This window comes from Trachypithecus francoisi, unplaced genomic scaffold (genome assembly GCF_009764315.1).
Source record: "Trachypithecus francoisi isolate TF-2019V2 unplaced genomic scaffold, Tfra_2.0 Lachesis_group3, whole genome shotgun sequence".
Lineage (NCBI taxonomy): Eukaryota > Metazoa > Chordata > Mammalia > Primates > Cercopithecidae > Trachypithecus > Trachypithecus francoisi.
Window position 1 is genome coordinate 117,236,731 of NW_022681468.1, and position 27,170 is coordinate 117,263,900.

Genomic DNA, 27,170 nt, shown 5'->3' on the forward strand with positions numbered 1-27,170 from the left:
CGTCTCAAAAAAAAAAAAAAAAACAAAAAAAAACAAAAATCTAGCCGGGCGAGGTGGCGGGCGCCTTGTAGTCCCAGCTACTCCAGAGGCTGAGGCAGGAGAATGGCGTAAACCCGGGAGGCAGAGCTTGCAGTGAGCTGAGATCTGGCCACTGCACTCCCAGCCTGGGCGACAGAGCGAGACTCCGTCTCAAAAAAAAAAAAAAAAGAAATAATGCTTTATGTAACATTCTTCAGAGTATTCTCAACAATCTATAAAATATAGTTGATTATCCTAAGAGATGGCAAATCTAGATTTGGAGAAACTGAGATGAGGAGGTTGTGAAGTTTTTATGACTTTTTAGTAAAAAATTTAGAAATTGAATTTGTTTTCCTGATTTCTAGTTTAATATTCATTATAACAGGATAGAAAGTATTGAAGATTTACTATTAGAGGTAAGATGATTGTGTAAGGTGGTAGAATAAAAAACTAACAAAAAGAAGACTGCTAACAGTTTAGTGTCACTCTGACCTACTCTATCACTAGTCAACTTCCATTAATCTAAAGAAATTAAAATGTTGTTAACACAAGTAAAAAGTATCTTAATTTTCTGTCCAGAGTTTTGTAAAAGTTTCTTGCATTACTCTGTGTGCCCCAACATAATTATTATCTCTCATAAAATTGTAAGGTTTGTAATTCACTGTTTGTATACCTTACCTCTGGTATATGTTTATTTGGGAAGGCTTTATAGATGATTTTGATATTCAGTGTTGAGAACCGTTGTGGTTGATAATGCAATGATAAGCACTTCTTTTTGTTTGGGGAATTTTATAGTAACAAAAAAAACATTTAAGAAACAATCCAAGAGAAAAGATTATATAGGTAGGAAATGGGGGACCTGAGATTCAAACCTGTCAAGTATTTCTGACTAATAAACTTGTGCTTTGAAGTATTGCATTGCTTCTCTGTAATATTTAGGTGTTAGAGTCAGAAGTCCAGGATTTGTATCCCATTTCTATAACTACTGTTACAGAAAAACTCTCAAACCGTGTTTTTCTTCTATTCTCACACCACAGTAATCAACACAGAAGACTTCTGTGACCAAATGTGTGGAGTTTTTTCCCCACTAACAAGCAGTGGACACCAGCTGGGTATCCTCTATTCACATTTGACACTATCTACCTGGAGGTAGCATCAGATCCCACAGATCGAGGGCTCAGTCCCCAAAACTGCACCCCACCCCGCCTTCAGACACCAGCCAATAACCCATGCTTCCAGAACTTCTGACCAACCAGCTTCTCCTTGAGTTCATTTAATTTGCCCAAGCAGCTTGCAAAACTCAGGGAAAACGAAACAGTGAGGAGATGCATAGGATGAGGGAAGGAGCACAGAACCTCCATGTCCTCCCTGGGTGTACCACCCTCTAGAACTCCCACATGTTCAGCTATTCAGAAGCTCTCTGAATGCTGTTTTTTGGGGTTTTTATGGAGGCTTCATTACATAGGCATTATTGACAACTGTGTAGAAATGTGATTGGACAAAAAGTATGATCTCATACTAATAGACTGAGTGGCAAACCCAGTGAGGCCTGTTTGTCTAGATTCTTCTTGGCCTCTCTGTGCAGCATTCTTTCTTTTAGAGTATGGGGCAGGACCCTTTCTGGAATGAGGATCTTTTGCTGCACAGAGTTGAGACCTTCCTTGGGCAGGTAAAAGGAAGACAGGAGAAGGTTAGAGAGAAAGATTCTGTTTCCTGCAGCTTGCTCTTGTGACCTGCTCCTGAGACCTAAAGCACCCCAACATTGTAACAAAAGAGTACACCAAGGGCTATGGTAGTTAATAAGCCAGGAACCATGGACGAAAACCTACACAAACACACACACACACACACACACACACACACACACACAAATAAAAGATAAAATCATGTCACAGGCCACACCCTGGATTTCAAACATGGATCCTTTACATCATCAAAAGAATATACAATCAAACATATTGCTGCATTACTAGAATCCCATTCAGTCATTAGTAATTAGTCCAGTTCATTATCGTATTGTATGAATATGTCTCCCAGGGAGAGACCACTCAAGTTTGCAGACTTCCTTTCAATCTTGTCAGATTCTAGAAGCAGGAGCGGTCTCCGCAAACATACAACTTTTACCTTTCGAGCATCTCTTATAACTGAGCTAAAAGACAATGCCATCTCTTGCTCTGAGCTTCTTTAAATGTGTTAATGTAATGTTGGATTTCCCTCAATGTATAACCCATTTATTCATATCTTTACCCTCAGCTGCTATTCCTCCTCTCCATTAGTTCCCAAACTTTTCCTCCTTTGGAAGGTACATTAAGAATCGCCACTGTGCTGGTGGTTAGATTGCAAACAACAATTCTGGTCTAGCAAGTACCTCCTCCTCAGTACCACTCCCCTTTAGATAGGGTAAATTACATGGGTGCAGAACTAGTGAGCTGTTTTTATGGCCAGGAAAAATAGTTGCTTTCACTCTTAGCCCCAATTTTGCTAGATAGAGTGAAGGTACAACCCATCGCCATCATGCCCTTAGGAATTTTGACTTAAGGTTTAAAAATGTAGTTACAGTTTCCTGCTTAGAAATCATCCCTGCTTCCAGCGCTTGCAGTTGCAGCCCTGGTCCTAGGACCACTGCATCTGGTAGGGGAGAGAAAAAAAGTTTTTTTCTTTTTGAGGTCATCTGGGGAAGAAAAAAATTATAGTTGTTATACGGGTGTACTCCTCCCTTGGCAAGAATTGGATAGTCATACCAGCATCCTCCCCAACCCCTCTTTCCCAGGTGAACCAGGAAAATAAGAAAAATCTAAGGGGATGCTCCTTTAGTCCCACTAATGTTGAGTGTGAGCACACACTCATGAAAGTGTGCAAACCAGCCCTTCATTCTTTTATCTTCCCCTGTTTTAGACAACCAGTGTTTTAATTGCCCATTCTACTTCTTCATCAAACTGTTACTCTGAGGAGGATTTTTTTTTCCCCTTTGTTGGACATTGTAGGTTATACAATGTGTTTCTCATTCTGAAAAGATGATGGTTGTCCAAATCCATGCAATATTTTCTGGTTTTTGTTTGTTTTTTGTTTTTTAAATGGCACTTTGAGCATTTGCATCTTCCACTGGGTAAGGAAAGCTCACTTCAGAGTAAGTGACTATTCCTGTCAAGACCCATTTGTAGCCCCCCAGGGTTACCAGCATCAGTCTCACTTACCATCTACATTCAGGGTCTTCCCACCAGGGAAACTGCCACATAGCCATTGGAAGTCTCAGACTCTCTTGCTGACAAACAGAACAGTTCTTACTGGCATTTTGTGCTTGAGAGAAGGTGTAAGAGGAATGTCTAGATTTAGCCCTTCTCAGTACTGCTGTAGTACCCCCATATCTGCTCATTTAATGGACCCATGTAGAAGGGACCCCCTTAACTATGGCATTTACTGTAACCCCATGAATACGTAACAGACACATTCATTGGGCGAATATCCTTATCATAAAACTAGTCTTATGTAGCTTGCATATGAAGCATATCAGCTGCTTCATCTGGGTGGTTCTGCTTGGCATTTCTTGGGAGAGTTGGGCAATCCTCCTTCCCAGAGTAAAAAGATCATACAGTGGCTTTTATCCAGTCCACTATGCTGGCTGTTCCCTTGGGAATAACCTCCTTTGTGTCTCAATCATGTATAGATGTCTGAGATTGCTTTAGTAGTGAGCTGTGTGTCCTACATCAACCCAAACATGTTTTCCACTGTAGCATTTAAAACCAAAGCTACTGCCCCTAATGTAGTTACTCTCATAATCCATTTTAGTAAAGGTTCTTTAGGAAGCTAATGATAGCGATCTACAAAATGAAACTATTCCTTCACACTGTGCCCTCCAGTTTCTGTAGTTACTTCCTTTTGCCCTTCTTCCACATTGACTACCTTCTTGGTAACCACATGTCTCAGAGGTATTTTGTTGTCCCTGCACAATTCTGTCCTTGGAGGGTGTCTTTGAGGCCAACAGCCTGAGCTCAAACAGACTAAGATCTGAGCTTGATCCAGCTTCAAGGACCAACACAGTACTCTCTTTAAATTTCATTTTAGCTATTATAAATAACAATAATTAAGGGATTATTTATTTATAATAGCTAGTTTTATGGCTGTTTGTTTATAACAGCCAATTCATTTTTTCTTATTAGTTTGCATTTCCTTATGCAGCCAGTGAACCAGTTCCCCAGGAGTTGGAACCATCTCTAAATTCCACTGATAACTTTTACCTTTAATAACTGAGCATAGCAACTGTGGCTTCATACCTTGGGTGACCGTGTGGCCACACCAGAACAAAGGTTTCTCATCATCTACCCTTTTATCCTTTTTCTTCCCAAACCACATGTTTCAGTGAGCCAGGGCCTTTTTAGCAAATCTCACTTCTCTGACACCAGTTATTTGGGAAAAACATTAAAACCATGTTTTCCTCTGCTCACACACCATAACAGTCAACATGAAGACATCCGTGACCAAATGTGTGTGGGGTTTTCCCCATCAGCAAGCAGTGGACACCAACTGGGTATCCTCTAATTCAGATTTGATACTATCTACCTGGAGGTAGCATCAGATCCCACAGATCGAGGACTCAGTCCCCAAAACTGCACTGCACCCCACCTTCAGACACCAGTGAATAGTCTACTCTTTCAGAACTTCTGACCAACCACCTTCTCCTTGAGTTCAATTAATTTGCTGGAGTGGCTTGCAGAACTCAGGGAAACACTTACTTAGATTTACCCCAGTGTGTTATAAAGGATATTGCAAAGGATACAATGAAAAGATGTGTAGGGCAAGGTATGGGGGAAGGAGTAGAGAGTCTCCATGTCCTTCCTGGGTACTCTACCTTCCAGGAACACCCATATGTTCAGCTATCTGGAAGCTCTCCAAGTGCTGTCCTTTTGGGTTTTTATGGAGGCTTCATTACATAGGCATTATTGACAATGGTGTAGAAATGTGATTGGACAAAAGAACATGATCTCATACTGATAGACTGAGTGGGAAACCCAGCAAGGCCTGTCTGTCCAGATTCTTCTTGGCTTCTTGTGCAGCAGTTTTTCCTTCAGAATATAGGGAGGGACCCTTTCTGGAATGAGGGTCTTTTAATCTGCAATCATATTTGAGGCCTCCCTTGGGCAGGTAAAAGGAGTACAGAAGAAGGTTAGAGAGAGAGATTCTGTTTCCTGAGGCCTGCTCCTGAGGCCTAATACACCCCAACATTATAACAAAAGACTACATCAAGGGCTATGGGAGTTATGAGCCAGGAACCATGGATGAAAACATATGTATATAATTATAGTATCACAACTGTATGTATCAAAACTACCCTTGGCAGATCTCGTAATATCCTTAGTCCTCAGTTTTCTTATATGCAAAAGGCAAATGACAGTGATAAATGTTGATGTTCTGTCCTATATATCTTTTTTTTTTTTTTTTTTGAGACGGAGTCTCGCTCTGTGGCCCGGGCTGGAGTGCAGTGGCCGGATCTCAGCTCACTGCAAGCTCTGCCTCCCGGGTTCACGCCATTCTCCTGCCTCAGCCTCCCGAGTAGCTGGGACTACAGGCGCCCGCCACCTCGCCTGGCTAGCTTTTTGTATTTTTTAGTAGAGACGAGGTTTCATAGTGTTAGCCAGGATGGTCTCGATCTCCTGACCTCGTGATCCGCCCGTCTCGGCCTCCCAAAGTGCTGGGATTACAGGCTTGAGCCACCACGCCCGGCCCTGTCCTATATATCTTAAGGTGTTTGTAAACAACAACTGAGGTAGTAGAATTACTTTCCTTTTTTTTTTTTTTTTTGAGACAAGGTCTTGCTCTGTAGCTCAGGCTGGAATGCCGTGGTGTGGATATGGCTCACTGAAGCCTTGAATTTATGGGCTCGAGTGATCTTCTCGCCTCAGCCTCCTGAGTAGCTGGGACTACAGGCACATACCACCACATCTGGCTAATTTTAAAATGTTTTTTTAGATACAAGGACTCAACTTTGTTGCCCAGGCTGGTCTCAAACCCCTGGACTCAAGCTGTCCTCCCACCTTAGCCTCCCAAAGTGCTGGGATTACATATGAGAATCACTGCGCCTATCCTGTCATTCTTTAAACAAAATTTCATTGAATGCACATCTTATTATACAAAGACTATAATTTCCTGACCAGTTGTTACTTCACATAGATTTTAACCCAATAATGAGAGTGTCACTTCTTTTTTTTTTTTTTTTTTTTTGAGACAGTCTCCCTCTGTCGCGCAGGCTGGAGTGCAGTGGCGCAATCTCAGTTCACTGCAAGCTCCGCTTCCCGGGTTCACGCCATTCTCCTGCCTCAGCTTCCCAAGCAGCTGGGACAGGCGCCCACCCCCACGCCCGGCTAATTTTTTTGTATTTTTTTAGTAGAGACGGGGTTTCACTGTGTTAGCCAGGATGGTCTCGATCTCCTGACCTTGTGATCCACCCGCCTCGGCCTCCCAAAGTGCTGGGATTACAGGCATGAGCCGCCAAGCCTGGCCGAGAATGTCACTTCTTTGCTGTGACCTGAAAGCTACTGGGGTTGAGCCATGTGGCCATAAATTTCAGGGAGATAAATTCTGGCTCAATAAAATGAAGAACTTTATAATTATTAGAGCTGATTGACAGCTGCTTTAACAATTAATATAATTTCCTATTATTATAATTACTTTGCATCATCTGTCAGCATATTGTTGTAGGTAGGATACTAGACTGAATAACCTTTTTATGAGTCAGTCCTGTAGTTATTACCTGTCCTTGTAAAGAATCTCTGTGCTTTAACATTCTAGAAGATACAAAGGCATGAAATATTTTTTCTCTGCCATTTACCTGTAAAAAAACTAGATTGAAAATTAGTCACATGTAGGAAGAACTATTTTGGGACTTTACATTGAGTATTTTTTCTCTAAAAATATTTTTTATAGGGAATATATAATGTCAAATATATCCTTAACTGTGTTCTTCATGCAATGTGTTTGTAGTGCTCTAGGTGTATGGGTTTAGAATCAGAGGTCTTGGTTTAGCCTTTCTCTCCTACTTAATGGCTGTATGATATGGGGCAGGTTACTTAAGCAAGATTCTGTAGGATGTAGGGTGACATTGAGGAAGGAGGAATATTGTGTCAGATTTACATATGAATAGGATGTTAGGAATATTATCGATCTTCCCATAGTATTGAAAGTGGCATCTTCTGTCAGCAGCAGTAGACCACTTTGATTCTTGTTAGAAATGTAGAATCTCAAGCTTTCATTCCAGATCTGTTGAATCAGTCTACATTGTAACAGTGACTGATGTTAGGATTAGAGCTTTCATTTAGGGCAGCATTTTGTGAATCTTGTCTGCTTATAAGAATTACCTTGGGATTTTGTAAATACCACTGATGCTAGGTCATCCACCTAATCAATTAAGTCAGAATTGCAGTAGGTGGGGTCTAGGCATTGGTAGTTTTCAAATCTCTAGAAGTTCTCCTGACACTACCCTGCCAGATAGTCTTTGGGGAACACTAGGTTAAGAGCTTTGATGTGAGCAATAACGAATGATTTTCTTTTGTTCCTTTTTTTTTTTTGCCTGGTAATGTAATGGGTATCCATAAATGTCTGTTGAATGCAGGAACTTTCCATCGTTTTTAGTTTCAAGTAAAGACTGTTTTCTTGTCTATCTTCCTTCCTTTGAAAATTTCTATTATCTGTGGGTTTGTCATAAATAGCTCTTATTATTTTGAGGTACGTTCCATCAATACCGAATTTATTGAGCGTTTTTAGCATAAAGGGCTGTTGAATTTTGTCAAAAGCCTTTTCTGCATCTATTGAGATAATCATGTGGTTCTTGTCTTTGGTTCTGTTTATATGCTGGATTACGTTTATTGATTTGCGAATGTTGAACCAGCCTTGCATCCCAGGGATGAAGCCCACTTGATCATGGTGGATAAGCTTTTTGATGTGCTGCTGAATCCGGTTTGCCAGTATTTTATTGAGGATTTTTGCATCGATGTTCATCAGGGATATTGGTCTAAAATTTTCTTTTTTTGTTGTGTCTCTGCCAGGCTTTGGTATCAGGATGATGTTGGCCTCATAAAATGAGTTAGGGAGGATTCCCTCTTTTTCTATTGATTGGAATAGTTTCAGAAGGACTGGTACCAGCTCCTCCTTGTACCTCTGGTAGAATTCAGCTGTGAATCCATCTGGTCCTGGACTTTTTTTCGTGGGTAGGCTATTAATTGTTGCCTCAATTTCAGAGCCTGCTATTCGTCTATTCAGGGATTCAACTTCTTCCTGGTTTAGTCTTGGGAGAGTGTAAGTGTCCAGGAAATTATCCATTTCTTCTAGATTTTCTAGTTGACTTGCGTAGAGGCGTTTATAGTATTCTCTGATGGTTGTTTGTATTTCTGTGGGGTCAGAATGGACAAAAACTGGAAAAATTCCCTTTGAAAACTGGCACAAGACAGGGATGCCCTCTCTCACCACTCCTATTCAACATAGTGTTGGAAATTCTGGCTAGGGCAATCAGGCAAGAGAAAGAAATCAAGGGTATCCAGTTAGGAAAAGAAGAAGTCAAATTGTCCCTGTTTGCAGATGACATGATTGTATATTTAGAAAACCCCATCGTCTCAGCCCAAAATCTCCTTAAGCTGATAAACAACTTCAGCAAAGTCTCAGGATACAAAATTAATGTGCAAAAATCACAAGCATTCTTATACACCAGTAACAGGCAAGCAGAGAGCCAAATCAGGAATGAACTTCCATTCACAATTGCTTCAAAGAGAATAAAATACCTAGGAATCCAGCTTACAAGGGATGTAAAGGACCTCTTCAAGGAGAACTACAAACCACTGCTCAGTGAAATCAAAGAGGACACAAACAAATGGAAGAACATACCATGCTCATGGATAGGAAGAATCAATATCGTGAAAATGGCCATACTGCCCAAGGTGATTTATAGATTCAATGCCATCCCCATCAAGCTACCAATGACTTTCTTCACAGAATTGGAAAAAACGGCTTTAAAGTTCATATGGAACCAAAAAAGAGCCCGCATTGCCAAGACAATCCTAAGTCAAAAGGACAAAGCTGGAGGCGTCACGCTACCTGACTTCAAACTATACTACAAGGCTACGGTAACCAAAACAGCATGGTACTGGTACCACAACAGAGATATAGACCAATGGAACAGAACAGAGTCCTCAGAAATAATACCACACATCTACAGCCATCTGATCTTTGACAAACCTGAGAGAAACAAGAAATGGGGAAAGGATTCCCTATTTAATAAATGGTGCTGGGAAAATTGGCTAGCCATAAGTAGAAAGCTGAAACTGGATCCTTTCCTTACCCCTTATACGAAGATTAATTCAAGATGGATTAGAGACTTAAATGTTAGACCTAATACCATAAAAACCCTAGAAGAAAATCTAGGTAGTACCATTCAGGACATAGGCATGGGCAAGGACTTCATGTCTAAAACACCAAAAGCAACAGCAGCAAAAGCCAAAATTGACAAATGGGATCTCATTAAACTAAAGAGCTTTTGCACAGCAAAAGAAACTAGCATCAGAGTGAACAGGCAACCTACAGAATGGGAGAAAATTTTTGCAACCTACTCATCTGACAAAGGGCTAATATCCAGAATCTACAAAGAACTCAAACAAATATACAAGAAAAAACAACCCCATCGAAAAGTGGGGAAAGGATATGAACAGACATTTCTCAAAAGAAGACATCCATACAGCCAACAGACACATGAAAAAATGCTCATCATCACTCGCCATCAGAGAAATGCAAATCAAAACCACAATGAGATACCATCTCACACCAGTTAGAATGGCAATCATTAAGAAGTCAGGAAACAACAGGTGTTGGAGAGGATGTGGAGAAATAGGAACACTTTTACACTGTTGGTGGGATTGTAAACTAGTTCAACCATTATGGAAAACAGTATGGCGATTCCTCAAGGATCTAGAACTAGATGTACCATATGACCCAGCCATCCCACTACTGGGTATATACCCAAAGGATTATAAATTACTCTACTACAAAGACACATGCACACGTATGTTTATTGCAGCACTGTTCACAATAGCAAAGACTTGGAATCAACCCAAATGTCCATCTGTGACAGACTGGATTAAGAAAATGTGGCACATATACACCATGGAATACTATGCAGCCATTAAAAAGGATGAGTTTGCGTCCTTTGTAGGGACATGGATGCAGCTGGAAACCATCATTCTTAGCAAACTATCACAAGAACAGAAAACCAAACACCGCATGTTCTCACTCATAGGTGGGAACTGAACAATGAGATCACTTGGACTCGGGAAGGGGAACATCACACACTGGGGCCTATCATGGGGAGGGGGGAGGAGGGAGGGATTGCATTGGGGAGTTATACCTGATATAAATGATGAATTGATGGGTGCTGACGAGTTGATGGGTGCAGCACACCAACATGGCATAAGTATACATATGTAACCTGCACGTTATGCACATGTACCCTAGAACTTAAAGTATAATAATAAAAAAAAAAAGAAAAAGAAAATTTCTATTATCCATTTAAGAGTAAGAGAAAATATGTCATAAGCTTTTCAATTACTCAGATAATTAGAAGGCAAATAAACCCTGACCTAGAGATGATGAAGTGAGCATCCTGCCTTAAGACAGGCACACTGCTGTGAAGTAGTGAGACATAGGTTTGCAGAGATTGAGTTGGCCTATGCTTAGGAGCTTGGAGTCAAGTCTTTTTGCCTTGGTGATCTATGCATTTCGGAGCAGAAGGGGAATATGATTAAAGCAGTATTATAGGAAAATTTATTTTGATAATATGCTTTGGTGACTTGAAAGAAGATTGGTGAGACTGTTAATAGGAGCTGTGCTGTTGTCTCTGAAATAGTAAGTTATATTCCATTGTAAAATGGCTTTAAAGTTTTGGAGTAAGCTAGATGGTGGAGATGTTTTGAGGAAGAGATATTATTTGACTACAAAAGCAGGTCAAGGTGACCAGGAAAATATCAGTGTTGGCAACATAAAGTCGATAATGTTTGTTTAATTCCTAGAGGATGCCTGCTGTTGCTAGATGTTTTTACTAGTTTTATTTAATTCTACTGGCACTGTGATAACTGTTATCTCATTTTGTGGGTTAGAAGACCCCTTCTCAAAGAAGGTTACCTAGTTTGCCCCAGGTCACTGATAGAATGAGTAATCTAAACTATGATTATCTGATGCCAAAGGCCGTTCTCTGTGTGGTTTGCAGTGCATACTGTGTGAACTATGTTTGTTGTAATTTTGGAATGATTTTTGCACGTTAGATTTGTATTAAGCAACTTTACAACATCACGTCACATTATTTTTCATATTTCAGCTACCATTAAATGAAGCTATTTTCTGAAACTTTCTTTCTCCTTTTTTGTCAGTGATATTTTCTCTATTTGAAACTCTTCCCAGCCTTTAACATCACAGTCTTAACACCTCCTATGTCCTGTGTGAACCTTTTCATTATTTACACCATTGATAATTTTTTCCTCTTTTGAGCTTTTGTATTTCCATATATCCTATTATGCAATTAAATAATAGATATTTTTTGTGTGATTCCTGGATATTAAGTGCTCAATTGATCAATACAATCAGTGAGTACAAATAATAATTGGTATAGTAAGAAAATGGCTACTTATTTATGCATGAAGGAATAGGAAGTCAGATAATTTTTATGGACTTTTAGGGCCTATAAGAATCGTGATATTATTCTCTTATTTGGAAGTTGTTGGCCCCAAAGAGTATATGATTTGGATTTTATTTTCCTTTGGGTTTTACAGTAGTTCAGAACAATGCAATCTAAGCTAAATATGTGATGAGTTAGTTTCTTGGTACTGCTACTTGCAAAGTATGAGTATAGGCAAATCATAATTTTTTATCCCTCATCTGTAAAATAGTAATACCAATATTTATTACTTTTTAGCTTGTTATGAGAATCAGATTAGATAATATAGGTGAAAACTTCTGTAAACTGCTTTATGTGTAAGATGACAATGTAATTATAATGTACTTTGAAAAGGACTATACTAATTACCGTATCTTTCTCATCTTTCTGTAGTGATATTTTTTCTTTTTTCTTTTTCTAAATTCAGCTTTCCACAGGCTACAAATCAAACATTGCTAGACAAGTTTAAGCATCAACATGAAGATAATTCTTACATCGAATTTCCAGCCGTGATGGAGCCTGCTTTCATTATAAAACATTATGCTGGAAAAGTAAAATATGGGGTAAAGGTCAGTAAATTTCTCCTGAATATGCTTACAGGGCAGAGATGTGTTCTTAACTATGTCACTGTCCCCAGCACACTGCCCTCTTTGTAGTTTGTGGAGGCTTTTGATCAGTAATAACTGGAGATACTTTATAACGATACTACTAAAGTTAGATTCTGCTTTTCAGTGCATTACTTTCTTAGGTAAGGTAATATTTCTGTTGATTTCTGCCTGGAGATAAACCTGATGTTGTCAGTCGATCCTGATAAACTTTTTAGATCTGAAAGAATAGATTGTACCTCGATGTCTCAAACTCACTGGTTTATCCACATAACTTGTTGAATTTTTCCCTTCTCTGCACTCATAAGGTCTTCATGTCTCTGTTCACATTAGGGATTTGTGAGTTTGTACTTTTCATGAATATATTGAAACCCTTAACTTTTGTGGAGTGGAATCTTCATAATTTTGTCCATTTCTTGTGTAATTTGTGAGTCTGTGATTCTTCAACTACTTGATGTTTAAGCCTGCTATTTAAGGCATTTAATTTCCCAGGTAAGGCAGCTGATGATGTGGAGAATAGTGGAATTAAATGTTTTCTCCTGGGTCTTGAGTTGAGTGTCTTAAGATCATTTATTCATCCATTTATTGATTTATTTAAGAAGTATTTGTTGAACACGGAACATGTGTCAGACTCTGTGCTTGGTGTTTGGAATGGATCTAATGATAAACTAGACAGATGTATTCCTGATTCTCTATACACACATACATACATATGTGCATACGTACATATTGTGTGTGCATATATATGTATATCTATTTATATGACATAGATAAATGGGCTATGTGTTATAAATAAGTGAATGGGTCCTATGAGAGAAAGAGTAGTGGATTTTGAATTTGTGAATTCATGAACACCTCTCTAAGAACACTTAAATTTTGAGAGATGACCTGAAATAAATGTTACTTTGATGAGGAGTTCGGATGATGAATATTATAGGCCATGAGATAGGAAAGAGTTTGATATGGTGAAATAATTGAAAACAGATAAGTGCTACTGGATTATGATGAACTAAGGAGAGTTACATGAAATGAACTTAGAGAATAGACGGGGTTATTGTTCAGGGCTTGTAAGCCAAGTTGAGTTTGGCTTTTATAAAAATTAATGGCACTGTGATATTATTTTAAGCAGAGGATATGACTTGTGTTTTTAAAAGATAGCATTGATTACCTGGAGGAGAAGGGATAGCAGAGGGTACGAGTGGAATCTGGGAGATGAGTTAAGTCGCTTTTTTTTAAATTGAAGTGAAATGTTGAGGTAAACTGAAGCACTGGAGTGGCAGTAGAGGTTTTGGGGGATCCAGATGATTATGGCGGTAAACCATCCACGGACTTTATTGATAGACTCGCAATGAGTAAGTGACCTCTGGCTAGAGCTGATGGGTACTTTGCAGGTACCATTTCCTAAGATGGAAAATACTGGGAGGAATGGATTTTAGAAGAGAAATTAAGACTATAGCTTAAAAAGTAAAACAAAAGAAAAGCTTGACCTATAGAAAAACTTGAGGATATTGTGCATAAAGTACACAAATAAAGTGTTTAAATTTCTTTCATACCCCTTCCCAATCGACTCCCCTCAGAGATTACCACTACCGTAATTTTTATCATTCTTATTTTTACTTTTAATTAAATTTCAGATAAATAGAATCATACACACACACACACACACACACACACACACGCCTGGGATATTCATCCACATTATCAGATAGGTTGAAAGTAAAAAGATGGTGAAAGTATAAAAGCTGGTGTATATTATTTCAGGACAGGCCGGGCATGGTGGCTCACACCTGTAATCCCAGCACTTTGGGAGGCTGAGGTGGGTGGATCATTTGAGGTCAGAAGTCTGAGACTAGCCTGGCCAACGTGGTGAAACCCCGTCTCTACTAAAAATACAAAAATTAGCCAGGCATGGTGGCTCACACCTGTAATCCCAGCACTTTGGGAGACTGAGGCAGGTGGATCATTTGAGGTTGGAAGTCTGAGACTAGCCTGGCCAACGTGGTGAAACCCCATCTCTACTAAAAATTCAAAAATTAGCCAGGCATGATGGTGCACGCCTGTAATCCCAGCTGCTGAGGAGGCTGAGATAGGAGAAGTGCTTGAACCTGGGAGGATGAGAGAGTGAGACTTGTCTCAAAAAAAAAAAAAAAAAAGAAATCGTAGGACAAAATAGACTTTAAGACCAGAAATATTACTAGAGATACAACGGGACATACTATAATGATAAAAGGGGTCAGTTCAACAGGAAGACATAATCACTAAATGCTGGTTTTTTTTTTTTTTCGTTTTTTTTTTTTTGAGGTGGAGTCTCATTTCGCTCTTTCACCAGGCTGAAGTGAAGTGGTGTGATCTCGGCTCACTGGAACCTCCGCCCTCCAGGTTCAAGCGATTCTCCACCTCCCGAGTAGCTGGGATTAGAGGTGCACTCCACCACTCCCAGCTAATTTTTGTATTTTTAGTAGAGGCGAGGTTTCACTATGTTGGCCAGGCTGGTCTCGAACTTCTGACCTCAGTTGATCCACCCTCCTTGGCCTCCCAAAGTGGTAGGATTACAGTCATGAGCCACTATACCTGGCCAATCACTTGATGTTATATGTAGTTAATGACTGATTCAAAATATGTAAAGGAAAAGGAAAGCAAAAGTAGACCTAGGTAAGTCCACCATCATATAATTGTAGATTTTTTTCTCAATATTTTTCTAAGGAAAAAGAAAAACACGTAAAAAAGAAGAAAATATTGTGGATTTTAACACATCTCTCTTAGTAACTCACAGAACAAGCAACACGAAATCAAACAACACTGTTAAACAGCTGACCTAATTAGCATATCATAAAGATAACTTAGAAAATCATTAGATATTTAGCAATTAAGCAAAACTCTTCTGAATAACCCATGATTCAAAAAAGAAATGACAATATAAATTACTTTTAATAAATTATTAAAATTATAGTATTTTATACTGAACATTAATGAAATGCAGCATATCAGAAACTTGTAGGATATAGTTAAAGCAATTAATGTAGGAAAATTTATAAATTTAAATGCTTATGTTGGAAAGGAAGAAAAGTTGAAAAGTAGTTATCTAAACTTTTTTTTTTTGAGACAAGAATCTTGTTCTATCACCCAGGCTGGAGTGCAGTGGTGCGATCTTGGCTTACTGCAACCACCGCCACCCAGGTTCAAGCAATTCTCGTTCCTCAGCCTCCCGAGTAGCTGGGACTATAGGCTTGTGCCACCATGCCTGGCTAATTTTTGTTTTTTAGTTTTTTTTGAGATGGAGTCTCACTCTGTCGCCAGGCTGGAATGCAGTGGCATGATCTCAGCTCACTGCAACCTCCGCCTCCTGGGTTCAAGTGATTCTCCTGCCTCAGCCTCCTGAGTAGCTGGGATTACAGGCGCATGCCACCACGCCCAGCTAATTTTTTTTTTTTTCTGGTAGAGATGGGGTCTCACCATGTTGGCCAGGATGGTCTCAATCTCTTCACCTCGTGATCCGCCCACCTTGGCCACCCAAAGTGCTGGGATTACAGACATGAGCCATTGCACCCAGCCAATTTTTGTATTTTTAGTAGAGATGGGGTTTTGCCATGTTAGCTAGGCTGGTCACGAACTCCTGGCCCCAAGTGGTCTGCTCACCTCAGTCTCCCAGAGTGCTGGGATTACAGGTGTGAGCCACCATGCTTGATCGAAAAGTGGTTATCTAAGCTTCTGTGTGAGAAACTAGGAAAAGAAGAGCAAATCAGACTCAAAGGAATTAGAGAAAGGGTGTAAAAATAAGACCAGAAATCAGTGCAATATAAAGCAGACATTGAACAAAGAAATCAACTAAGCCAAAAGTTAGTTCCTTGAAAAGATAACACAAAATAATATAAATTAAATGTAATAGGAAAATAACTGATAATATAAAAAAAATTATAGATTACAGATACCAGGAATGAAAAAAGAGAACTTTACTACATACCTACAGAGATCAGAAGGATATGAACATATTTTGTCAGGAAATTTGAAAACAAAAAATGGATAAATTCCATTAAAAAAATTTTACCAAAACTAACACCAGAATAAATAGAAAAACCTGAACATTCTGTTGGCTAAATAATTTGAATCAGTAGTTCAGAACTTTTCCACAAAGGAAATCCCAGGCCCACATGATTTTGCTAGTGAATGCTTCCAAATATTTAAATATACTACTGTTCTTATACATTTTCTTTCAAATTAGACATACCCTTTAAAGATGTGGTAATGGATCTCAAGAAATAATATGAAAGATCTGATCTGGAGATATACATTTGGGCTTCATCATAAAGATAGTGTTAATTTAGCGTCATAACTGCACGCCTGTAATCCCAGCACTTTGGGAGGCCGGGGCAGGCAGATGACCTGAGGTCAGGAGTTCGAGACCAGCCTAATCAACACGGAGAAACTCCATCTCTACTAAAAAAATACAGAATTAGCCAGGCGTAGTGGCAGGTATGCCTGTAATCCCAGCTATTCGGGAGGCTGAGGCAGAATTGCTTGAACCTGGGAGGCAGAGGTTACAGTGAGCCAAGATCAAGCCATTGCACTCCAGCCTGAAAAACAAGAGCAAAACTCTGTCTCTAAATAAATAAATAAATAAGATAAAATAAAATAAAGTCATAACTGTGATTCTGATCACTTGATATAAGAGGGTTGAGTGAAGAAATGAGTGCACAGCCAAGTGTGGTGGCTCACTCCTGTAATCCCAGCACTTTGGGAGGCTGAGGTGGGTGGATCTCTTAAGTCCCGGAGTTCAAGACCAGTCTGGGGAACATGTCAAGACCTAGTGTCTACACAGAATACCAAAGGTTAGCTGGGCATGGTGGTGTGTGCCTGTAGTCCCGGCTACTTGGGAGGCAGAGGGGTAGAATTCACTTGAGCCCAGGAGGCAGAGGTTGCAGTGAACTGAGATGGTACCACTGCACTGCAGCCTGGGCAGCAGAACAAGACCCTATCTCCAAAAACAAATAAACCTAAAAAAGAGAAATGAGTATACACTATTAAGCCAACCCTTGAATTTCCAATATGAACTAGTAATGAGGACTTAGAAGGGCAGCATAGGAGGCAAATAGTAAACCACAAAATATGTTCTTGTGGAAACTAGAAGAGAGATTTTGAAGAAGAATGATATGGTCAGTTGATAATGTACTTAGAAATCTAGAAATGTGAAGACAGACTATTTCATTTTGAAAATGAAGGTCACTGGTCACTCTCAACACTTGACAGTCAGCATTGAAAAGAATCCTAGATTTTTAGGTTATATAGTGTAGTTATTAATAGGAGTAGGGCAGACTGGTGTTTCAGTTCCTGCCACTGGTACTTATTGTCTCTTTGCCTTTTGGAAAGCTGCTTTACCTTTCTGTTTACTTATCAGTAAATTATGGCTTATGACTACGTCTGCTTTATTATTTGTTAGAATTGGATAGAAATAAGTTATGTAAAACACATAAAGTTCACGCCTCACAGCTTGTCTGGTATCAGTAGTTATTAGCTGCTGATTATGGTGTCAGAGGTTATTTGGATTTGAGGTACTCTTATTCAGTTTTTCTAATTTTCTTTTATAATACATATGTTTGCTCTAAGGGTATGTAGGGACAAGCCAAGGACCAAAATTCCTGGCTTGTTTCCTGTTTTTCCTTGTTCTCAGGAGAATAAAGAAGAATTAGGAAAGGAAAGCCCTGAAAGTAATAGGATGAGTGCAAGCTGACTTCTGTACATGAGGATAGATGACATAATACTAGATGTATTTCTCATAGAATTCTGAGTTAGAGATATTCTATGAAGCTGTACCAAATTGGAGTGATTTACTTACCAAATTTTTACTCCTTCTATTTGGTAAGATTATAGTCAATGCCTATGCAGTAATATAAGTCTGGGCCCTTGTTCCCAGAGTGGAAGTTTACTCTCCCCATTTAATTATGGTGCATTTTAACCCATTTTCTTATGTTCTAGCTCCTCCAGCCTCTGTTCTTTGGTAGATGGTTGTTCCTGCCTATTTACAATCCTTCTTATTCAGCTTTAAAAATCTATATGCTGGCTGAGCAGAATGGCTTAACACCTGTAATCCCAGCATTTTGGGAGGCTGAGGTGGGGGAATTACTTGAGGCCAGGAGTTCAAGACCAGCCTGGGCAACATAGCAAGATTCTTTTTCTACCAAAATAAAAAAATTAGCCAGACATGGTGGTGCACATCTGTACTCACAGGTACACGGAAGGCTAAGGCAAAGGATTGCCTGAGTCCAGGAGTTACAAGCTGCAGGGAGCTACGATGGTGCCAACTGCACTCCAGCTTGACCTGAAGAGTGAGACCTTGTTAAAAAAAAAAAAAAAAAACTATATGCTGATAATAACCAAATATATTTTCTGAAATCTCCCTAGCACTCCAGACTCACACATCCATTTGGTTATGAGTGAATGTTTTTGAGCCCTTGCTCTTCCACTTATTGTGTGATAGGAGCCAAGATATTTCACCTCTCTCTGATTCAGTTTTCTCATCTATAAAATAGGAGTAGTAATATCTATCTGAAAAGATTATTAGGAGTATTAAATGATATTACGTGAGACAATACATGTGAAATGCTTAGAAGAGTGCCAGATACATACTAACCTCTAAGTGTTACCTACTATTATTATCCTCACTGGCACAAACTTCTCTTGGACAAAACTGATGTCTTGATCTTCATTTCTTATCCTCATATCTTTTCTTTCTCTAGTCTTCTCTTTATCAGTATATGGCATCTCCATCCACTGAATACCCAACCCCAGAATATAAGTTTTAACCCGATTTCCTCATTTTCTCATTGCACCCTAATTAATCAGCAGGTTTTTTGCCTTTACATGTCCCAAATGTAACTATTTTTCATTTCTGCTGTTACAGCTGACCAAATCCAAGTCACTGGCAGTTCTTATCTGGTTTACTCTAATATCGAGCCTTCTTCTTTCATTCTTTCTTTGAATAATTCATTTCCTATGCAGCAACTATGTATAAAACACCAGTTAACTCATGTCGTTACCTTTCCAGGGCTTTCCTTTATACTTGAATAAAATTTGAACAAACAACTGAAGTTTAGAGTCTAAATAGCCTATTTATTTATCTAATCTTCCACTACTTTCTCCTTGTTCCCAATGCTCCAGCCTGTGGTTTTTATTGCTTTTCTCCTAACTTGTCCAGCTTATCATCATCTATAGGTTGTAGGTGTTACCCTTGCTTGCTCTTCCCAGTCTTCTCATCTCTGGCTCCTTCTTGTTATTCAGCTCTCCTATTGCTGTATGTGATACCTCTTTGGAGAGCCTGTCCCTGACCAGAGTTTAACAAGCTGCTATAAAATTGTAGAATATTTATTCTAATTTACATGTATCATAGAAATCAGTAGCAGACATTTCTTCTATCTCATTGTTCAACCACTGTTCAAACATGTCACTTGGGTTAGTCCATTCTCATGTTGCTATAAAGAAACACCTAAGGCTGGGCAACTTATAAAGAAAAGAGGTTTAATTGGCTCACGATTCTTCAGGCTGTACAGGAAGCAGAGCACCAATATCTACCCGGCTTCTATTGAAGCCTCAGAGAGGTTTTACTTGTGGTGGAAGGCGAAGTGGAAGCATGTATGTCATATGGCAAGAGAGAAAGAGAGAACAAGAGAGAGGGAACAAGAGATGGAGAAGTAGGAGTGCCACACTTTTAAATAAACAGATTTTGGTGAATTTAGAGTAAAAACTCACTCATTACTTTGAGGAGAGCCCCAGTCCGTTCATGAGGGATCTACCTCCATGACCCAAACACCTCCCACCAGGCCCCACCTCCACCATGGGGGTATCACATTTCAACATGAGGTTTGGAGGGACAAGCATCCAAAGTATGTTATCACTCATCATCTTGTTTTTAATAAATTTTTTTTTCCCATAAGTAACACTGGTACTTTTTTCATGTAGGATTTCCGGGAAAAAAATACAGATCATATGCGCCCAGACATTGTAGCTCTTCTGAGAAGCAGCAAGAATGCATTTATCTCTGGGATGATTGGAATTGATCCTGTAGCTGTTTTCCGATGGGCAATTCTCCGAGCTTTTTTCAGAGCCATGGTTGCTTTCAGGGAAGCTGGGAAAAGACACATTCACAGAAAAACTGGTAAGTGGCAGTTATTAGTATTCTGCCATACTTCATCTTTTTTTTACCTTTCTACTTCTCCACAAAAAGGAGTAGAATTCTTGCTGCGAGATTCTCAAGGACAAAAATCCTAGTTCTGTAGTCAATCTAGTGTCATCTCTTAACTGATTTGTGACTAGGAACAGTTTTTCTTTTCTGTAGAAGAGAGTTATACCGCCTTTAAAATTATGAGGATAAAGTCAGAGCATCTGTTCATGAAGTGTTCATTTTCTTTTCCTTTACTCTTAGTTCATGGATTTTTAAAAACTTTGAAATTTAGAAATAGATGAAGCAGGATACTTTTTCTGTATGCCTCCCGCTTCAATCATAAAATCTCTCATCTCACGTTCTGTGGGAGGACAACTTCATAAGCACTTTTGGCCTACTGGAAACCAAACTGTTGTTTGCTGTAGCTCTAGTCTTAGGTAGGGCCATTGCTGCATAGTGAAGATTTTGTGATACATATGCAGTTGAGATTTATGCCTTTCAGTAGAAATGTTATAGGGCTCATCTGTGCTTTCAGGACTCCCAAAGCGACTTACGTGGCTTTTTGGGATGTGCACTAGTAGTAAAACTTTTAAGTTTAGCTTTTAAATGTTTGAGACAAATAGATATATTTGAGAGAGTGTATTTCTCAAAATACATGTAAAATAATTAAACCTAGTTTCTGTTTTTTCAGATTGTAAAGTATTTGAACTGGTCTTTGTAGATATATAGGGAGAATTATAGTTTATTAGAGAAATAAAAGGCCTATTTCAAACCTGCTTTGCCTTTTACAAAGTGATTTCTAAGAGGTTATCTTTATAAAAAGCTTTAAGGAAATTTTTTTTTCTTTAAGATGCTTTCTTGTTTATTATGACAAACTTTTAATCAAGAAAACCACTCAAAATTGATTAGTATCCTGCTAAGACATAATTAAGAGAAGAAACTTTTCTTGTATTCACTATCAAAGCCTATTTACCTTATTCACATTATCTGTATATTCCTTTGGCATTTAAAATCTATTATTTGTGAAAGCTAGTTGTTACATATTTGTTGTTATCAATATGGGCAATGGCATGCAGTGTTATTAGTGATAAACAACCTGTATTTTCTCTACCTTGATAAAGTCTAGATTCCTTATTTTCTAATCTTGTTTTCCCTTCTGGCTAGTACAGAGCTTCCATATAATAATCTCTTTTTGAAAATTTGTATTCAACATAACGTGTATAGAAAAGTACACAAAGCAAAAATGTGTAGTTCAGTGAAGTATCACAAAGTAAACACAACCCTGGAACTACCACCTAGGTTAAGAAACACAACATCTCAGCCACCCAAAATTTCCTGTTGGAAAAAACTTTAAAATTTTTACTTTTTATAAAGGAAAAGAAAAACTCTGGTTTGTTTGCATTTTGAGGCCTGAGCAGATTCGTTTCTGAAAGTAATTGTTTATATTACAATATATCAGTGTCAATGCCAGCATTCACCCTAACATTTTATTTTCTCCACACCGCTTCCTACCTATTCTCTTTTGGTAGGTTTAGGATAAAAACATATTATAAACTTGGAACACTGTATCACTGTAAAAACTTAACAGATTGTGCAGATGGTTTAAACGGTAGATCCAGAATTTTTATAATGACCATAAATATTATGCAGTCATATTAAGATGAAATGGGAATTACAGATTAAGATGAAGTAGAAAATATGAAAGGCAGAAAAGGTGAGGTGACCAATTCTAGATGTTGGATGAGAATAAGAGGGCAAAGATAATACTTTCTAAAGAAGAAAGAAGATGTTAACCTGCAGAATTACAGTATATTTTTATTTCCTTTGATGATATCTTAATTAAAAACTTCAGTGGACTCTTAGTTAATTGTCAAGAAACACCCTGATGGTAAACAGGTGTGTTCACCAACAATACCCTGGATTTCTTCAAGGAATTCCCTGACATTCTTTTCATCAAGCCAACTGAGCACAAATTATGATATCAAATTAAAATCTACTTTTTACTCTTATTGTGTTCTTTTTTACAGACTTTCATATTAAAAGACACAATACCATTTAAGGCCTTTAAATCAAAAGTAATTCAACTATTTTTGAGAAAACGTTACTATAATTGCAGAATGTGTATTGTGGTGATCAGGCTGTTGGAAACCATAAAATGTTCTTAGTGGAGTCACATCAATAGGCAGTCTCAGTGAAGCTGCATGTTGGCCCTGCTGAGAGGTAGAATGAGAAATGGCAATGATTTGTCTGGTCAGCAGTGAGATAGTAGAGAACAGATGATCCAGTTGTATCATCACCCTTGCCTGTGATTTCCTCCTCATAAATAAGGAAGAGCCCAGAGTAGAGAATACCAATTAAGGTTCATGAAGAGGATATAGCAGAAATCATAACCTAACTGGGAATTATACAGTATGTAGAACTGAGTACAATGATGCTTTATTTGATTCTTTTGGAGTTATTAATAAATAAAAGTATAGCCAAATAGGAATTTAAACTAGTCTAAAAAGGCTAGGCAAAGATGGGTAATTCAGCTCTGCCATCAGGATGAGACGTGAACAAGAGGGTCCAAAGTATTTTTCAGTTTCTTCATCTACAAGGAGAGAAGCTGAAACCCTTTATATAGTGTCTGCAGATAAGAGAGCTTTAAGGGTTTCCACATAACCTATTTCTCTTCTTCATCCCACTGAATAGACTGTGTGACTCTGTGTACTCCTGTTTGTTTCTGTAAGTAGGAGAAACGTTCTAGTGACCATCTGTTTTCAAAAATGACCAGATACTAAAATTGATTTGGGTATCACCATAAGTCTAGGATCTCTATGCTGTACTTTGTACACAATTCTTCCTAGTACTTAATTGATTTAAATAAACTTTTGTTTAAAAAAAACAAAGGACTATTTTTTATAAATCACTTCTGTATTGGTCAGTATAGTAGGGCAATTAAGAATAAGGATTTTGGATAGACATCAGTGAAATGGTGGGGTAAGGACCTCTAAAAATTTTCTCATAATAGCAATGAGAAAATGGGCAAAAATTGTCAAAACAACTTTGTCAGAACCCTGGAAATTAATCAAAGGCTCACAGTAACCTGAGAACTGTTTATACAAGAAAAAAGGCTGAATATCAGTAAAGACAGTGTACTTTGTGGCATTTTAACATGTAATGTTCACATCCCTTCCTCTTCAGATCCATGGTAGCCTAGAAAACCAACAGCCTGGATCATGGTGGAAATCAGCAGTGTGGCAACCACTTGGAGGGAATAGAAGCAATTTGAGCTCCTTCAATGCCCCGTTCCCAGAGAATTTTCATTATTCCACCTACTGGGTGATTTCCTGAATACCCTACTTACCACATGGTCTTTGTTTAACCTCACTTGGCGTTTGCCCATTGCGAACAGCCTTTAACCCCCAAGGGCATTGTGCACAGCAAACAGAATCGGTTGTTGAACATCACAGCTGCCTGTGGCACTAGGCAACAGTTGAGAACCAATATCTTAACCAAAATGCTTAAAAGGATGAGCTGGGGAATGAGATCTCCATATGGCCTTGAAAAGTTCCAACATATTCCTGGGCATCTAGATGGCTGTGCGTATATATGGGGTTGTGTACATGCTCAGGACTATGTGCATTCTCAAGAAAGACCAACAATGTCCTGATTGCTCGCTGAATAACTTTGAGGCTCTGAGCAAGCAGGAAGTGAAGGCCAAGGCAGTTTATAAGCTCCCTAGCCAAGTGTCGAAGGTGTGCCTCAACTCACAGACATTGACCGTTGAAAAAGCCTGGGAGACTTACTCGTTTTTAGGCAGGTGGTATGTCTCTCTTCAGTCATTACCTGACCACTAAGCTAACTGAGCAGAGAGACTTGAATGGTCACATGTGACAAAGAGTACAAACCTTACAGCATTAGTTCAGGAAAATTGTTTTTAAAAACAACTACAAGGTTGTTGTAGCAGTGGCTCATGCCTATAAACCCAGCACTTTGGGAGGCCGAGGCAGGTGGATCACAAGGTCAGGAGTTCGAGACCAGCCTGGCCACCATAGTGAAACCCCATCTGTACTAAAAATACAAAAATTAGCTGGGTGTGGTGGCAGGTATCTGTAATCCCAGCTACTCGGGAGGCTGAAGCAGGAGAATTGCTTGAATCCGGGAGGCGGAGATTGCGGTGAGCCGAGATTGCACCACTGTATTCCAGCCTAGGTGACAGAGCCAGACTTCATATCAAAAAAAACCAAAAACAAACAAAAAAACCAAAAAACAACTACAAGAGACAGCAACAACAGCAAACCCTAGGGATGAGGGAAAATCTAATTTCCAGACTTACCACATTATATTATTTAAATAACACAAAATTATGAAACATAGAAAGTTTGAACTATACACAGGAAGGAAAGAATCAATAGAAACCATCCTCATGGAAAGGCAGACATTGAACTTAATGAAGACTTTAAGCTATTTCAAATATGTTCAAAGAGCTAAAGCTCGCAACGATGTCTGAGGAGTTAAAGGAAAATAGGGAATATTAATAAAAAGATAAAAGTTACATATGTGTAAATATTTATGTCAGTAAATAGTTAGATATGAAAGACAGTATAAATGTATTTTTTTACATTTCGTAACTCTTATTTTTCCTCCAATATGATTTGGAAAAAAATATAATCACTGAAATGAAGTATTGGCTAGAGGAGTTCAACAGCAGATTTGAACAGACAGAAGAATCAGTGAATTTGAAGACAGATAATTGAGATTATCCAACTAAAAGAACAGAAAGAAAAAAGAATGAGGAAAAATGATCAGAGCCTCAGAGACCTGTTAGATATCATCAAGCATACCAATTTCTGAGAATCCAGAAGGTAAGAAGAGAAAGGAGTAGAAACAATATTTGAAGAGATAATGGCCATAAACTGTTCAAATTTGATGAAAGAATATCACCTATAACTCCAAAAAGCCCAGTGAATTACAAGGAGAATCGATTCAAAGAGATCCAAATTCAGATACATCATAATAAAAGTGTCCGTGTCCAAAGACAAAGAGAGAATATTTGAAAGCAGCAAAAGAAAAGCAACTCATCTTGTACAAACTATCTTCAATAAGATTAACAGCTGATTTATTATCAGAAGCCATTGGGTTTCCTATTACAAACTTGATATGTAAATTTTTTTAAAAACAGAAACCACTGGGGCTAGATGGGAGTGGGATGGCGCTTGAAGCTCTGAAAGACAAAAAGACTGCCAGTCAGGAATTCTGTATCCAGCAAAACTATCCTTCAAAATGATGGTGAAATTAAGATATTCCCAGTTAAATCAATCCTGAGCAATTTATTACTAGCAAACCCGCCCCACCAGAAGTACTAATGGGAGTTCTTGTGGTTGAAATGAAAGTACACTACACAGTAACTAATGCATATGAAGAAATAAAGACTGTCATTATTGCCAACTACAGGAAGACAGTATATAAATACATTTTTTATGCTCCTTTTTTCTTCTTATCTAATTTTGAAAGATAACTTGCATAAAGCAATAATTATAATTCTTCCTTGATAGACATACAATTTTAAAGACATAATTTTTAGGACAATAACAGTATAAAGGAGTAGGGAGGGAATGGAGCTATGTGGGAGGAAAGTTTTTTTTATATACTACTGAAATTAACTTGTTTTAAATCCAGACTAGATTCTGTAAGTTCAGATGTTAATTATAATTCCCTTGGCAACCATTAAGAAAAGAACTAAAAAGTGCTATAGTAACAGAAATAACAAGAAAATTAAAATAGTGTACTAGGAAACATCTTATTTATTTATTTGTTTATTTAGAGATGGAGTCTCGCTCTGTCACCCAGGCTGGAGTGACGTGGTGCAATCTTGGCTCATCACAACCTCCACCTCCCAGGTTCAAGCAATTCTTTTGCCTTAGCCTCCCAAGTAGCTGGGACTACAGGCACACACCACCACCACACCCAGCTAATTTTCATATTTTTAGTAGTGATGGGGTTTCACCATGTTGGCCAGGCTGGACTTGAACACCTGACCTCAAGTGATCTGCCCACCTTGGCCTCCCGAAGTGCTGGGATTACAGGTGTGAGCCACCATGCCTGACTGAAAACATCTATTTAATAAAAAGGAAAGCAGTAATGAGTAATAGAGAAACAAAAATGTCTTAATATGTGAAAATTAAACAGCATACTTCCAGATAACCAATGGGTTGAAGAAGAAATCACAAGATTAGAAAATACTTTGAGATGAGTGGAGGCAAAAACAATACACCAAAACTGACGGGATTCAGCTAAAGCAGTTCTAGGAGGGAAGTTTATATCTTTAAATACTTACATTTAAAAAAGAAGAAAGATCTCAAATCAATAAGCTAATACTCTACCTTAAGAATCTGGAAAAAAAAATAAAGCACATGGAAGGAAGGATGTAACAAAGAGTAGATCTGAAATAAACGAAGTAGAGGAAACAGTACAGAAAACAAAATCGTGTTGGTTTTCTAAAAAGATAAATGAAATTGACAGACCTTGAGTTACACTTGGCCAAGAAATAGAGAAGACCTCAATTTACTAATTTCAGTAATGAAAGGGGGGCAGTTTTATTGAGTTTATGGAAGTCAAAAAGGATTCTAACAGTATGAATGGTTATATGGCAACAAGTTAGAACCTAGTTGAAATGGACAAATTCTTGGATACAAACAACCAATACTTACTCCAGAAGAAACAGAAAATT

The 27,170-nt window shown here is 38.5% G+C and overlaps 1 protein-coding gene across 14 annotated transcripts in view; it reads left to right on the plus strand.

The window, feature by feature from the left end:
- Positions 1 to 27,170, plus strand: part of MYO9A (myosin IXA) — a 321,205-nt gene that overhangs the window by 139,900 nt on the left and 154,135 nt on the right. For all 14 annotated transcript variants that reach the window (XM_033189506.1, XM_033189505.1, XM_033189513.1 and 11 more), the window contains 2 exons: positions 12,129 to 12,270; positions 20,257 to 20,452. In XM_033189506.1, coding sequence (XP_033045397.1) covers positions 12,129 to 12,270; positions 20,257 to 20,452 — 338 coding nt within the window. The remainder of the gene's footprint in view (positions 1 to 12,128; positions 12,271 to 20,256; positions 20,453 to 27,170) is intronic.